The following is a 15,966-nucleotide window of genomic DNA, read 5'->3' as shown; positions in this document are numbered from 1 at the left end:
GATCACCGAGATTCCCAGATTTATCACCAATAGAATATGTGTGATACATAATCGATATAAAATTGAGGCAGCTTCACACTTAAACTAAGAATCTTGATTAATTATGAGTTTAACTAGATACATTAGAAAATTAATAAGAAATAATGAATTTTAACCCATTAGCCCATGGGCTCCTAAATGGCGCACTTTCAGGATTAGTATTTTGTCTGGGATTCTTCACTCGCAATACGAACAACTATCTTTTGAACATAAATACTAGGTGATTGATTAGTGCGATAAAGTTCAATGACACAGCCAATTCACAATTAATTGTTAAATGATATGGGTACATTATATATAAGAATAATAATCGGATTATATCCAAGACGGATTAGGATTATCCACCTTTCAACCTCGCATCGTCAGAATCTGACTTGAAGATAGTATTAGAGAAGCTGGAACCAAAGTCACGAAATCCACTACCTCAACCATCCGCATGTTGACAAAGAAACTTCAAACAGATGCTTACTAGCGGAAATCTCTTTCTAGACACCGAAGACTTCATTCAAGATCAAGTTATTAACATAAATAACTACAAGAAAAATGTTATTAAGGATCAATCTGACAAATGCAGTGCCAACAAACATCAGAGACCATTCAACATATCTGCTTGTAGTGTGTTAGCTAATATCCGACATAACCAAGTGTGCAGCATCATCCACTTAAACTGGCCAACAAGTTCGGTCTTCTCAATATTTATATACTGTATTACAAGTACCAGCTGCAGATCTAGCAATAGATCTAGACGATAGGTAACAAATACCAGACCTGACATCACGATGGTTGATAGAAGAGTCAATTCAGTCCTCCAAATACGCGGATTTCGCAATTGAGATTAAACAGATGTAGAAATAGTCGCAGTAATTATATAAGCAATCAACGTCGTGCCTTCATGATGGCAGCAACAAACTGGGATTAACAAAAAACACCTTCGCATGAGAACAATTAGATTTCTTATGGTGTACTATTGTTTCTTTGCTACATACACAATCTTTTATGATGATACCGGTTTACATTTGAATTTCTGTGAATACTTATTCTTTATTTTTGTCGTACGATGCGCGGTTCACGAGATATTTGATAAAACGTGACACCCACTTGGATTTACATTCATGGGACACCCCTGAATATATTTAAAAAAAATCTCTTCTCTAAGACTGCAAAAAAAAACTTTTATAAAAGCGAGTAATCAGGTTTAACACTGCCATTCCCATTTCTTGCTTTACGATGATCTTTGAACGATATTTACTTTTTATTATCTATCTACTATTATCTACAGCTGAAGATCCGATTTTACATAAATTAAATGTTGCAAAGAGAATTAAATTTCTCGAAGCTTTTCACATTTGTTAGAATAGTTATTTATATGCCAAGGATCGAAAGTGCTATTTTGTTGGACGAGTCTAAAGACGAGCGAAGCGAGGCGAGCAGCAGACGAGTCCAACAAAGTAGTATTTCAGCCGCGGCGTACACAACTTTTTTTAGACGACGTATATTTGTAAAATCCAAAGCTTTTTCAATTACACTGAGGAAAGAAAATAAATAGTAGAGAATTATAAACATTTTATTCATAATTTTTTCTGGTGACACCACTTCATAAAGAGCTCGTACTGTTTTTCGTACCTTGCACAAGATTTATCCGGCAACGAATTAAGAACGACCGCATTACTTTCTTCGGTGAGATCAGATGGCGTTGATTCGAGTAACTCTTCATCGCTGATGTTTTCTTTTTCATCTTCATTCATTGTATTCATTAATTTAGACAAAACTTCGGATAAAACAAATAATTTCAGAAAATTAAAAATTTAAGGTTATGCTAAATCATCGAAGTGAAACTGTCAACTGTAAACATTGAAGTGGCTAGAGTCACATTTAAGGAAGTTAAAGTCGTCTACTCCAGAGCGAGTGTTTTGCAGTACGAAACTGTCACTTTCAATACATGGAACACTAAAAACGCAACTTTCGGTATATGATGAATGAATACAGAACGAACAACTTTCAGGTGGCGTCGTCTAAAAATTCATTTTGATCGTCTACCCAAAACTCCACCAAATCGAGACAAGCGAATTTTGTTTAGAATTCAGTTCAAGATTGTTTTCTTCTAATTAAGTGAATTATGGTGAACGTAGTGCATGGGAAGGTTCTTGAATCTCTCCATTGCTTAGACACCTTGTGAGTTTGGAAAGATATTCCTTTAAAAGGATCAGCAAATCTTGAGAGATAAAAAACTAATTACAAGCTGCGAATTTATGAAATTGTGGAAAACAACTTGACCGCCATCTTGTATTCTTCTTGTCCACAACTGCAGTTTTTTCTTAAATGCTGTAATTTTCTCTGTTGGTTTCATTATATGCATGTTATTGTCTTGCAGGGCAATGTAAAAATATAATAAAAGTTATTATTATACAACCGATGGTAGTTTATGAAGCGGCACGCACTTTTGAAACCACTGCATTAGCCAACTATCAGCGTAGATGTCCAGAATTCTCTGAGAGTGAAATTTCAATCGTAATCATATGAAAAATATACTCCATATCGTTTTACTATTGATTATCAGTTCATCGTAACACACTGTATACTCAAATATTTTTATTTCAGATGTGCTACTGCCAGTCATTTGAAGATACGACAGCTTCTGTTGAGTACAGCGTAAGCAGCAGTCGCAGCACCAGTGTTGGTAGTAAAGGTTTTAATATAGATTCGGATAATCCAGATTCGAACAATCATTCTAGAGAAGCTCTGAAGCTTGAAGCTAATTCTCCAGAAGCGGTAAGTGGCTGATAATACAATGTTTTCGAGTTAATTTGTTTTTATCGCACATTTTGGTTACATACCTAAGAAATTTGTTCAGTTTTTGAGGAAACTATATTATGGGATACACAAGATAATAAATATCTTGCCCGGTAATTCAAAAATGAAAGAAATTGAACAAAAATAAAACTGCTAATCTAGAAGTTTTCACTATACTTTCAAACAAATACGAAAATTCCGAATAAAAACTATTTCTTTCTAATGAATTTATTTATAAATTCACTATCTATACCAAAAGATCGTAAATCTTCGAGCATTTCAAAGTAACTTTGACCTGTAACATGACTGTCATAAAAGTATGGACCCATAAGACCTCCCGTATGCATAACTACCCACACACACACATCCCAGGCAGATTTAATTCTTCTTCAATGAAGACATGATGATGCTGGCACGTATTTGTGCCGATTGGCCGTACCGTTCAGCTTGAAGGTAGCTTCATCCGAATGCTGGAACTGCGGATCATCCAGACTGCATCCTAGTTACCACTCGCAAAATTCCAATCTGCGATCGAATTCATCCTCGTGAATTGCCTGGAGGAGACGCGAACGGTAGACGTAGATTCGTTGGCTGCTCAACTAATGCCAGGGCCAGTGTTTTGATATTTTCGTTATTTCTTACTCATAGTGTTCGTCCAGAAAGCGACGAAAGGTGGTTTAAATATACCGGAATTTTTGAATAAACGCGCGAAAAATTTAGTAACTGGATTGGATGTCAGACTTGTTTATTTCGAAGCGTAGAAAACAGACGGGACCACGTAATCTCGCTTTTCATTGTATTTATAGCCCTGAATGAGAAGGATGTTGCGCAACTCATCATTATTCGATTTTTTGTTAAAGATAATGTAAACTCTGTGGAAATCTATCGAAAGCCTCTCAAGCAATTCAGATATAAAAGCTTCTCCAAGAGTTGACTGTATACATGGTGTTTCGCTTTCCTAAAAGTCCGAGAAGTGATGGCAACTTTGGACATGCCTAGCGCCCCAGATTACTGGTGATAAGGTTGTAGAAAAACTCACTCAAATAATTCAAGAGCGGCTTGGTTACAGCAAAATTTCAGCCAGGTGGATGCCAGTTAAAGTGAAAAATACACTGTCAGCGGTTAAGGTGCTACGTACCATGTTTTGGGACATAAGAGACGTAATTGCAGTAGAATTTTTCAATGAACAATAAACTGGAATCGCGCAGTATTATAGGAACCTCCTAAAAAGTACGGTGAGACCTGTCTAAAGATAAATATAACGCGATATTTCAATTCGTAGTGTGATATTGCTTCAGCATAACACCAGACCGCGTTCAGTTCGGCTTACGATGTAAACGTCGAACGAATTTGGTTGAGAAACACTGGAACACCCTTCTTATAGTCCTGATTTATCACTTTGCGACTATAATTTGTTTTGTTCATTGTAACAGGCATTTAATGCAATCCTTCGTGCTCGTTATATGACAAGTCGAGAGATTTTTACGAAAAAGGCATTCGAAGTCTTCCGGAGAGACGAATAAAAGTGTGTAGAGTGTAACGAAGACTATCTACAGAAACTGTACAAAATTTCAACAAACTTCCGGTTTATATTTGAACTACCCTCGTAGTTAGCCCTCGTATATCTATTTCAAGATGGCCGAGTTTGGAGAAAGTAATTATGGTATAAAAAAGGCTTACGCCGACTAAATACTTACCGAACGTTGAGAAATACCGTAGTATTGAATAAAATAGCGAAGATAAAAGATGTAATCATCTAATTATGAAATGATAGATGTTTTCCTTATACAGGATGTTTCTATATTCGACCGACAACGCTCTACCACAGAGAGATCTCAATAAATGATTCATTTTGATAAACGAACCCTTACGGAGCCTAGTTACAGGGATATAGGGAGTTCAAATTGCTTTGAAAGGAACACATATTTCCATTTTCTGGCGTCTATAGAGACAATTAGTTTCAAGAAGATTGATTTTAAGGTAATTGGTTGACTAACCAATTTCCGAATCGATGTAATTGGTAGAGATGCAGAAGCCGAAAACGGTACACAGTATCAAGAGTACTACATGATACGAACTGCGTAACTAGTGCCCTTTATGAGAGTCAAAAAAAAACAATACAATGTTGCCAGTAGTTGCGGCAAAATCGTGAAAAAATGTCTATATTATATTTTTTCTTTCAGCGCCCGTTATCTTGAATACGGATGGCGTTACGATAATTTTTTACTGAGCAAACAAAATATTTTACAGTTTTCTATCTATTCTAAAGACGGTATCACTTTTTTTGAGATATTGTACATTGTAATATTTCAATTATTTGAAGAATGTTTACCAGAGTTATGAGAGTAGGTATTTATGTGCATCCTACAACAAACACTTTACGAATTCAAAATATAAAAAGCGAAAAAAACTTTATTAAAATTAACATTCTTCACGAACGGATTTAGTATGATATTTGAATAACTGTTATCACAATATTGTTGCTGTAATAACCCATCATCATTTTGATGGACACAATAAATGCGAAGTAAATTATTCTAAAAGAATGGAAAATTTCAACACGTGCTCGTTTCGTTATATTCCGGTGTAGCGTATTGACAAAGAATGCGATGTTAAATTATACAGGGTGTTTCTATATTCGTCCGACAACGCTCTACCACAGATAAATCTCAATAAATGATTCATGTTGATATAGGAATATGAACGCTTAGTTGTCACTTTTATCCCCTTTTTACGCCACTGAAGCAAATTCTTTTTTTAATTTTTAAATTGCCTGATTGTTAAGAAACTGATAATCTTTTATGCAGCTAAACGTTACAAAAATGCCAAAAAAATCTTTTGCTTCCGATTTTGCTCGAATTCCTCACGGGGAAATATTTTGACATGAGGACCTCACAAAAGAATCAGTTTCTCCGAAAAAAAAAAATCATTCAGCAAGTAGAAAAAAGTCATGAAAATTGTATTTTCTCGAAAACCATTTCTCGAACTGAAAAACTGATGAGATTTTCGGAAGCTCCATAAAAAAATATATGATATCGTGTTGTTTTTTAAATAATTTCTTATTACTGATTTGATTAGATAGCTGTTTTAAAAAATAGCAGATATAATTATTGATTATAAATTTTTAGTCTCACCCTTAAGAAGTGGCAACCAATTATACACTATATTTTAGAACTGGTTGTCGAGTTACATGGTGAAGACTATGGAGTGTAGAGGAGTAACGTCTCTGGGTTAAAAAATGTGAGCTGATTTTTGATGGGTAAATAGGTGGCGCTGATTATAGAGAGTATTCGCTTGAATTTTACGCGCTAATTTGAAAATAACTGTATAGTAATGCTTTAAATAATGCATCGTGATAATGAAATTAGAAGTATTAAAATAATGAAACGATTAACAAAACAGAATCCTGTTAAATTAACTTTATTATTTAGCTATTTATTTGGTTTAGATAATACATATATTCTAATATGAAAAAAAAGTAGAATCATGTAACAATAATGAAATAGTATAAAAAAAAAAAAACATTTTGGTTGATTAAAATAAAATATTTAATTTTATCCGTAACTAATATAATAATTATAGCGATATAATTAGATCAATAAAAATAATAGAATAATAAAAAAAATATTTCGGTTCATAAAAATAAAATATTGAACTTCATTAGCAACTAATATAATAGTTATAGTCATATAAAAATATCAATAAAAATAATTGAAAATAAAACATTTTGGTTCATAGAAATAAAATATTGAACTCTATCCGCAACAAATATAATATAGTTTTGTTAAAATATCATTGGTAATTAGCTTATGCAAGCAGGTACAGAAATATAACAAGTTCTTAATAAAAAATAAAAATCTAATAATATATTAAGGATTGCACAACTTTTCACATGAATATAATCAAACGTAAGTCACAACTTTGATAATTTCTTATACATTTTACTTTTATTTTTCTATATACTCCTTGTTAAATGTTTTGACCAAGAAATGTCCTCTCATGGTTAAATAATAAATAATAATCTCTCTTGTTAACAATAGAGAATGTTCGTGGCAACCAATTTTGGGCAATTGAATTTGAGTAATTCGATCAATTCCCTTTTTCCCAACAACATCCAAAACTGTATTTTCTAACCGGCGAGTTAATTCAAACAATCCCTGACTGGGATATGCTAGGCCGCCATACAAGGACAGTTCGTTGATTAATTCATTTTGTTGATTCTCTTTTACCGATCCAGCCGAAGATAAAGAATCAAAACAATTTTTGCAGAATTCGTATTTTTTTTCATTTTACGGGACATATAGCCAGCCAAATATGCTAATACTTGTTCACTAGTATAAGTTACATTATAGTCATGATCTATGAGCTTGTCTTCATTCTCTCGAACAGTCTTAGGTAAATCAATTCGGTTCAAATCTTTGGAGTTATCATTATCACTTGCTTCTTTTTGACCCTGTTCATTTTTTTCTAATGTTAATACGATTGTCCAACTGTTGAAAAGGCTTTCGCACATTGATGGTTGGCTTCTACGAAATATTTATTAAAATTAATTAAAATTAAATTACTGCTTAGTTTTTACTTTAAACCTTATACCTTTGAAAATTTATCGTCATTTATTATTTTAACCGTTTGATAGTGCAGGTTTCTTGATTTTCTGAAAGCTACATTTAAAGTTAGTACAAATTTTGTAATATCTTTGAAAGTCAATGAATTTTCTATAAAACTTTACTTCAATATCATATTGTCTTGGCTGTAGGTTAACTGGTACAGCATTTGGCAATAGGGTCCTTCGTTTCAATTCATATTCTTTGATTATTCCACCTGAATAATCAATCTTCCGCGATTTCACAATATCTTCTTCTTTAAAATGATAATCGCAGATACAATGAGCGTCCATAGTGAAGACTATAAAATCGTATAATTATAGAATAAATAAAAGTATTGAGGTTTTATTTTGAAAAAAATAGATATTTTATTTATGCGAGTCGTATAAAGGTTTGCGGATATAACAGGTGCTACGGAATCAAATAAGAAAATTGGATTTTCTGGGAAACCGTACTTCATATTAGAAAACTGATATGCATCCATAAATTACATAGTTTTCTTTTCGATTGTTCGAATTGCAGGAAATCCGATTGAAAACATAAAAATTTAGCATTAGAAAAATATTACATGGGAGTCCTAACACAATAATTCCAGGTGTGACCCCTATGGTAGCATGTCCGAACTACATTTTAAATTCCACTCAGTTCTTACTGTAAAGTGGAGTAAAGACTAAAGTTTGTCACTTGTCAGACAGATGGCGGTGGGTGAATCAAGAGGAGAAAATTGGAAAAAAGTCATGACAATTGGATTTTCTGATATGCATCCATATATTCCATAGTTTTCTTTTCCATTGTTCGGATGGTAGGAAATCCAATTAAAACATACAAATTCATTATTAGGAAAATATAACGTGGGAGTCCTAATACAGGGTGTTTCTATATTCGATCGACAATGCTCTACAACAGAGAGGTCTCAATAAATTATCCATTTTGATATAGGATTACGAACCCTTACGGGGCCTAGTTGCTGTGATTTAGGGTGTTCAACATTTTAAATCAAAAATTTGCCTTAAATCAAGAAGGCTTTCAATTTTTTTTTTCAAATTTGTTGACCAATACGCTCCTTAATAAAATAATATTTTGACATAAACAAATTTTGGAAAAATTTAACCAGTGGCGCGCTGTGGGGATTAGTAGTCACTTTTATCCCCCTATTCTTTACGCCACTGGAGCAAATTCTTTTTCAATTCTGTTTTAAATTGCCGGATTAGATTTAGTTAAAAAGCAAGCACGTAAATAATTTACAAAATAAGGAAATTAAAATATCATAACCCGTTCGTGAAGAATGTTAATTTTAATAAAGTTTTTTTCGCTATTTCTATTTTGAATTCGTAAAGTTTTTGTTGCTTGATGCACATAAATACTCTCATAACTCTGGTAAAAACTCTTCAAATAATTGAAATATTGCAATGTGTTTCAAAAAAAGGTGATCCCGTTTTTAGGATAGATAGAAAATTGAAAGATATTTGGGGTTTGTTCAGTAAAATTTTTTTGGGAACGCCATACGTATTCAAGATAAAGAGTGTTGAAGAAAAATATATAATATACACATATTTCCACGATTTGGCCGCAACTACTGGCAACATTGCATTGTTTTTATGTCTGACTGTCATAGAGGGCGCTAGTTACACTTAATATTCTTGAAACTGACTGTCTCTATGAAAATATTCTCAAACGTTTTCCTTCCATGTTTAAAGCGATTGGGCTACAGAACAGTTTGTATATAATTGAACAACAATGTATTTAGTTTTTTCTCCTTAATTCTAGGTTGTCTTTATCGGCAAAACAAACGATTACGTCCCTGTACCGGCATTAAGGAAGCGGAATGACGATATTAACGGTGATGACATAGATTGGCAGCATCCATATGAAACGTGGGATAGGGAATATAGAAGATTCCGTTTTAATAACACCAGAGTTCAACGTAAGTATTGTTCAACTTTAATTTCAAATATCCATAATAAACTGTAGATGCAAGTTGATACAAATCAAGATAAAAGTCAATAGTTTTTTCTATTTCCAGATAAACGTTTTTTTTTTCAGATATAGAAGCTGAATGCCAGGACGATTACATGAAAATCCGTATTGGTCTTAATGGTTCCTTCACAGGACTGGTATATTCGGCCGGTAAGCATGATAAATATAACTGAAGATTCTGAAGTTGGAAATGAATATAAGTTCACTAATTTGTAATTTTTCCAACATAGAACTTATTAGAATTCACAAACCAAGGATCTAACCAAGAGAAAATGCGTTGTCTTACCAATAATGATTAAAAAAATTCAACACCTTATGCTACTTTTATCTTGATTGGTAGAACAGTAGTCGTTCTCTTTGTTAAAGCAGTAACTGGTAGCGTGCTCTACCAGCTACTATTAATACTACAAATGAACTTTTTAGACATAGAATTCGAGTTCCCGTTTCAACGTCATCTCTTGTTTCATTAGCAGTACTAAAAGTACATGGAAACGGCAGTTTCCTTTCTGTTTTTTGCGGCATATTTTTCGAAACAATTCAATGGAGTTGGAATAATCAAAACGAATGTGAAAGTTGGTGTTAAATATGATGCATTCTTTCATTTTCAATTATGAGGAGAAAGGGACTCTAGAAACGAAACAAAGAAAAAAATGAGACCAAAGAAAGTTTTTTATTTCATTAAAAAAAATACAGAATAAACATATAAATAAGTACGAGGTCTGGCTATTAAATAACAAGACTGTGCCCAGGCCGCTTTGTATCTGTTACAACTCCGAAAACAGTGACAAAAATCATTCAAATTGTGCGTGCAGATCGTCGAATGAGCATCTGGACGATAAAGAAACGATAAAAAAAATTTTACACGAGGAATTACACATGACAACAGTCTGTGCGAAGTTAGTGCCAAAAAATCTGATAATGACCAAAAGCGTCAACGGGTCTGCTTAGATTTCCTTGAAAGGTTTGAAAAAGATCTACTTTGAAAGGGACTCGATTTGAGTCGATGGAAGCGGTAAATCAAAAAACGGCAGAGCTCCTAAAGGCGCAAAGAAGATTTCCAGCACTGCTTCGATCAATGGATAAGCTGTATGGAAAGGGAAAACCCTTTATTTAATAGCCAGACCTCTATACACTGCAACCAAAAATCTATTGTGGCCCCCTTTATTGCTATGACAATGGAAAACACAGTATTTGGAGCTAAATACTCCCACTCCTTCTAGAATCTTCTGCATGTGGGATGGCTGAAGCTGCCAGAGTTCTTAGTCTTCTATTTCATACACTCCCAGGTGTGGTGCCAGTTTCATAGCCGTCTTACACTTTGAGAGAATGTGGATAGAGATTTCTTCCTCTGTGAAATAAGATATCTATTATCTAATGTCATTAGATCTAAAATTAAGACGATTTATCAAGAAAAAAATATATAAAGGTCTATAATATTTCTGTAGAAAGGTCAATTTTCCCTTTGGTGGTCCTACGGGAAGGTCTGATATTTCAACGACAGCTAGTGACGTTGAGAGCTAAGGCACATTTGTAATTTCTGTATCAGAAAAAAGAAAAATTCAATATATTCTTCTTACACAGCAGTTGCATGTGTATAAAGATTTATATTAAACTTACGTGAGTGTTTGAAGGGCTGTCTTCTTCGTCCATATACTGTAATAGGGATTTGAAGTGTCAACGCATTGGGGGATGAATGATCTCAATGTTGTCTGGCCTAAGTCCGTCTACAAATATTATTGAAGATAGATATAGACCCTCATCTTGTAAGTACACCTATTATACCCACCTTTAGTTTTTTCTTGTGTTTGAACGTTTTGTTGAAGGGGTGCTTGTGGTGGACACCAAAAGAAATCAGTTATCCAACAACTGCGAGGTCTATAAATATATTATGTATTTTTGAAAATTGAGAAAAATAAAAAATACCTCACAAGGAGAATGAAGGGAAGACACCACATCTTTACTAACCTCACACCTTTGCATTCTTGTTTTAAACATGAAGAGCTGAAATGCTTTGGGAATATTTTTAAATTTCCCATTAAACCGTTTCGGGTTAGACAATCCAGTCCTTAAGTGGGAATTAGAAGGAAGTGCACATTGATTCGTTTCGGCTTACCAACTGGAGCAAAAAACGCGATGAATTCGCTTAAAATTTCCTGATACTATTAAGCAAACACCACTCCCTCCAAATTTAATGCGATTTTATCCAACAAGTGTACAGATGCCATAAACGACGCACTCACCATTACAATTGGATAGCCAAATGTAAAAACTGATAGGTATTATATATCAAATCAGGAACAATTAACACAACCAAATAATTATGGAATCGGAATGAATGTCCAAGTAACGAAAATTATATCAATAAGAGATGAAGATTCCATCTTCACACACTTTCAACAACGTATAACAATACTGCGACTATCTTCTTAGAAGATAGGCATAAGTTCACCAATATACATGGTCAGACGACTACGAACTTGATAGCGCCATCCTCATATTGAACGGTACAGCTTAATAAACACCACTACACAATACACACTACTCACTACACGCTACACTATTCAGTATAAATATCGCCAACGGTTCCAGAAATTCCAACTTAGCTGGTTATATTGCCAAGTGGAGCTTTTTTTGTATTACACAATGAACATTGAAGAACAATATTCATTTTGCAGGTTATGCCTACGATCCCGATTGTATGTATATCAATGGTACCGGCAGAGATTATTACGAATTTTTTATCCAACTAAACAGATGCGGAACTTTGGGGAAAAACACCCACAATGACGAAACTGAAAAATCACCAACAGTAAGTACAATAAAATTTTATTATGGGATAAAATTATGTAGAGAGTTGCTCTTGAACTTCCACAACACTGTTATTATTTTAAAGATTACCACACAGCAATTAGTTTTTCAATTGATACGTAGGTCTTCTGAATATTCTGCAAAATATTCTGGTTACTATTACAAAAGCGGATATTGTTTCATAAAACTCCTTTTAGCGAAATAATTGTCAACATTAATTCTAGGACATGATTTAAATGATTTAAATTATCATTCGGATATATTTTGTGAAACATCTGTAAGTAAGAATAATTCCCACTAAAAACATAAACGTTTAATTTTAAACTGAAAAAACGAATTTTACAATGAAGATGTCAATAAATGGTATCGGGAATGATAAATCTAAGCGATCTATTTGTTGTAAATTTGTTTAACTGCTCGATCCATATAAACAACATCAAAAACATAATAGCAATGAAGGGAGCTGCGCCTCATCGCCGGTTTGTAACACATTTTAAGAGACTATATTTATTAATGATATACGTTTGAACCATAGTAATTTACTATCTAGTATGATACCCAAGTAATGGGTGGTCCAACCAAAATACACGATGTTCTTTCTTTCAAATATCCCGAAACAAAGAAGTCCAACGGTGTCAAATCACACAATCGTGGCGGACAATTAACATCACCACGACGTGAGATAATACGATCATTAAAAGAGCCATTGTTTCGTTGGCTGTGTGGCAAGTGGCACCATCCTGTTGGAACCACATATCGTCCAGGACCATATCCTCAGTTTTTGGCCACAAGAAGTCCGTTATCGTCTTGCGATAGCGAACAACATTCACGGTAACTGCTTGGTCGACCTCATTTTCTAAGAAGTATGACCGGGTGACGCTGTCAGCACATAAACCGCACCAAACAGTCACTCTTTGTGGATGCATCGACTTTTCAACAATCACTCGTGGATTCTCATTTGCCCAAATGCGGCAATTCTGCATGTTAACGAATCCACTGAGGTGAAAGTGTGCTTCGTCGCTGAAGATGATTTTCTTTGTAAAGTCACCATTCACTTCTGTCTGTTCAACCAACCATTCGGCGGCAGGCTTCAGCTCTTAAGTCAATTGAACCTTGTAAGCGTATAAATTCGAATCTTTATTCATAATTCGCATCAGTGATGTTCGTGAGATGTTTAATCGTTGGGAACGACGACGAGTCGAGGTTGACGGCTCTTCTGCCACACTATCGCGAACGCAGAGCGAACGGGGCGAGCATGCACAGGTGTTTTCATATTTCCTACAGATCCGGTTTGCTAAAATTTGCGCACAATTCTCCCGATTGTGGATACATTTGATTGATTATGCTGACCAAAAAAATCACGAAGTGCACGAAATGCATTTTGATCTGAACTCCCATTTTCGTAAAAAGTTTCAACAATCTTAACGCGCTGCTCAATTGTGCACCTCTCCATGGTTGAATTTGTCAAACACTGAAACAAAGAAATATCAAATTAAGTTGGGCAGAAAACTCGACGTTAAGGTGCGACTCACAATTAATATCGTGCATTACAGTTGGACCATTTTTTATTTATACCCGTTTAGTACATTATCATTACCGGGAGCTGTACATCTTGTGGATTTGGTTGCAATATTCAGTTCTAAGATATCAAAAGATTTATCGATGTGGTGATTGGTTGGGCTCTTAGTTGGTTCTTTCATTATATTTGGAACAAAGCTTGAGGAGATGTTGTCAAACATTTGGCTTAAGAAGCTTTCATGTATTGGCTCTTTTTTCTTAGTTGAATTTTTGTTTGATATTTTTTTAACTGCCAAATTTTTTCAGTCGGCGTGTTTTTGTTTAAACCGCTGACAAATTTTTCCAAGATTCCTGTTGTTTTTGTCCAAATAATAGTTTGCTTTTGACTAGCATATTTTTTCGAAAAAAATAGTTCTCTAAGATTGCAGTGATTTTGTACATACGCTTATTTATAATTTGAACTCCATAATTGTCTCACCAAAGGGGTTTTGACACTTTTTTTAAACCGCCAGTACGACATTTCACAGATTTGAATGCTGCTTTGTTTATTATTTCTATAAAAGCAGAATCAGAATCAGCAGAGGAATCTTGATGGTAATATAGGTGATGTACCATATTGTTGGGAAACCCCGCCTAGGCAAACCAATTATGGCCCAAGCCTGACTAAACTGAGGGTAACCCGACCTTGGCCCTCCTATTAATGATAAAATATATATTAAAATTTACAATTTTTTTGTCTTACTAACTATATAAAGCTTTGTTTTAATATTTTATTCATAATAATTACCTTGACATTAAATTTAATAATTTTTTATGAATAATTTTTTATTTGTAATATTGCAAAATACAATAAGAATAGAATAATAACAAAGAAATAGTATTATTTATTTATATGTTTAATTATTTAACTGATATTTTTATTTTATTAACAATATATAAAAAATCAACTTTTACGAGCAGCAACCTTGGACCAGTCCAATCGTGGGTTTACCTGGGCATCCAGGGTTGCAAACCAAACGAGGGACATTATCATCATCTCTGAGTTTCTCCAAGCTTGAACCGGATTTGTAAACTAGCCTTGGACCTATCTAAAAAACCAAGCCTGGCCCGGGCTTGCAAACCAGTCTTGGGTCTATCTGGACAACCAGGCCTGGCCCAGGGTTGCAAACTAAGCGAAGAACATTGTTATCATTCCAGAGTCCCGCCAAGTCTGGGCCAAGAATGGCTTCCAAGCCAGGGCCAGAGCTGTACATACTTGGCACAAGTCTGGGTCTATACTGGGCCCATAGTAAAATCCTATCCTAATTTTTGTTGACGTGTCATCGTTTAAGATAATAAAATATGTTTCATCTATAGCGTCTATTAATCTGTTACCTTGTGTATTATTGAGTGAAGATCCCCAGTAACTATGATGACAGTTGAAATCTTCACATACAATAACATCACACTGAATCTGGTGGTGTGAGGCATCTGTCGCTTCATTGCATTAAAGTCAAATAAACAAACCAGTATTTCATAACATAGCATTTTCTTTTTTCTCCTACTTTAGACTAATTTCATTTATTTTGGTTATTACAGATATTTTTGCTTTTTATACTTCTTTTGTTTCCCTTTCAGCAGGTATTCGTTACATTCTTAGAATTTGCTATTCATATTTTAGGAAGTTATTGTAGTTTGGTTTCTCATTATTTATTGCTTTTAAAGGTACATACATAGTGAGTTTTTATAGTAGTTATAATAAATATTGTACATTTAGATGGCTACGATTGAATGAACTAGTTAATTTTGAATAATTTATGTGCTAATACAAATCTCGTAAGAAGGTCCAGTGTCAGTAAATTAGTGAAAAATTTAACGAAACTGGTTCAGTAAAATATTTATCCAAATCATGACGCAGAAAAACTACAACAACTGAAGACAAATCTTTAAATGTTTGTGGCATTTACTTTCAGTTGATGCAGTTTTTTCACGCCCTAATTTGGATGAATCTTTTACTGAACCAGTTTCGTTAAATTTTTCTACTAATTTACTGGCAATAGATCTTTTTATATGATTTCGGTTAGGATATAAATTATTAAAGATATAACACGTTTCTGGTTGACTTCTACACTTATCACCATATCTTAATATCACTGAAATATAAATTCGTTCTATTTATTGTGACTTTCAATAAACAATAATAATTTATTGATACGCCAAATTTCTTATTGCAGCGGTCATATATAAGGTG

General features: G+C 34.0%; 1 protein-coding gene across 1 annotated transcript in view; it reads left to right on the top strand.

Moving 5' to 3' along the window:
* LOC130446008 (uncharacterized) overlaps positions 1–15,966 on the top strand; it is a 38,897-nt gene that overhangs the window by 13,440 nt on the left and 9,491 nt on the right. Inside the window, exons 3-6 of the mRNA XM_056781971.1 lie at positions 2,638–2,808; positions 9,201–9,357; positions 9,477–9,560; positions 12,086–12,219. Of these exons, the coding sequence (XP_056637949.1) occupies positions 2,638–2,808; positions 9,201–9,357; positions 9,477–9,560; positions 12,086–12,219 (546 nt within the window). The remainder of the gene's footprint in view (positions 1–2,637; positions 2,809–9,200; positions 9,358–9,476; positions 9,561–12,085; positions 12,220–15,966) is intronic.

The sequence above is a fragment of the Diorhabda sublineata genome, chromosome 6 (assembly GCF_026230105.1).
Source record: "Diorhabda sublineata isolate icDioSubl1.1 chromosome 6, icDioSubl1.1, whole genome shotgun sequence".
NCBI classification, from domain to species: domain Eukaryota; kingdom Metazoa; phylum Arthropoda; class Insecta; order Coleoptera; family Chrysomelidae; genus Diorhabda; species Diorhabda sublineata.
Note: the sequence above shows the minus strand (reverse complement) of the source record. Positions and strands in the feature narration are given on the sequence as shown.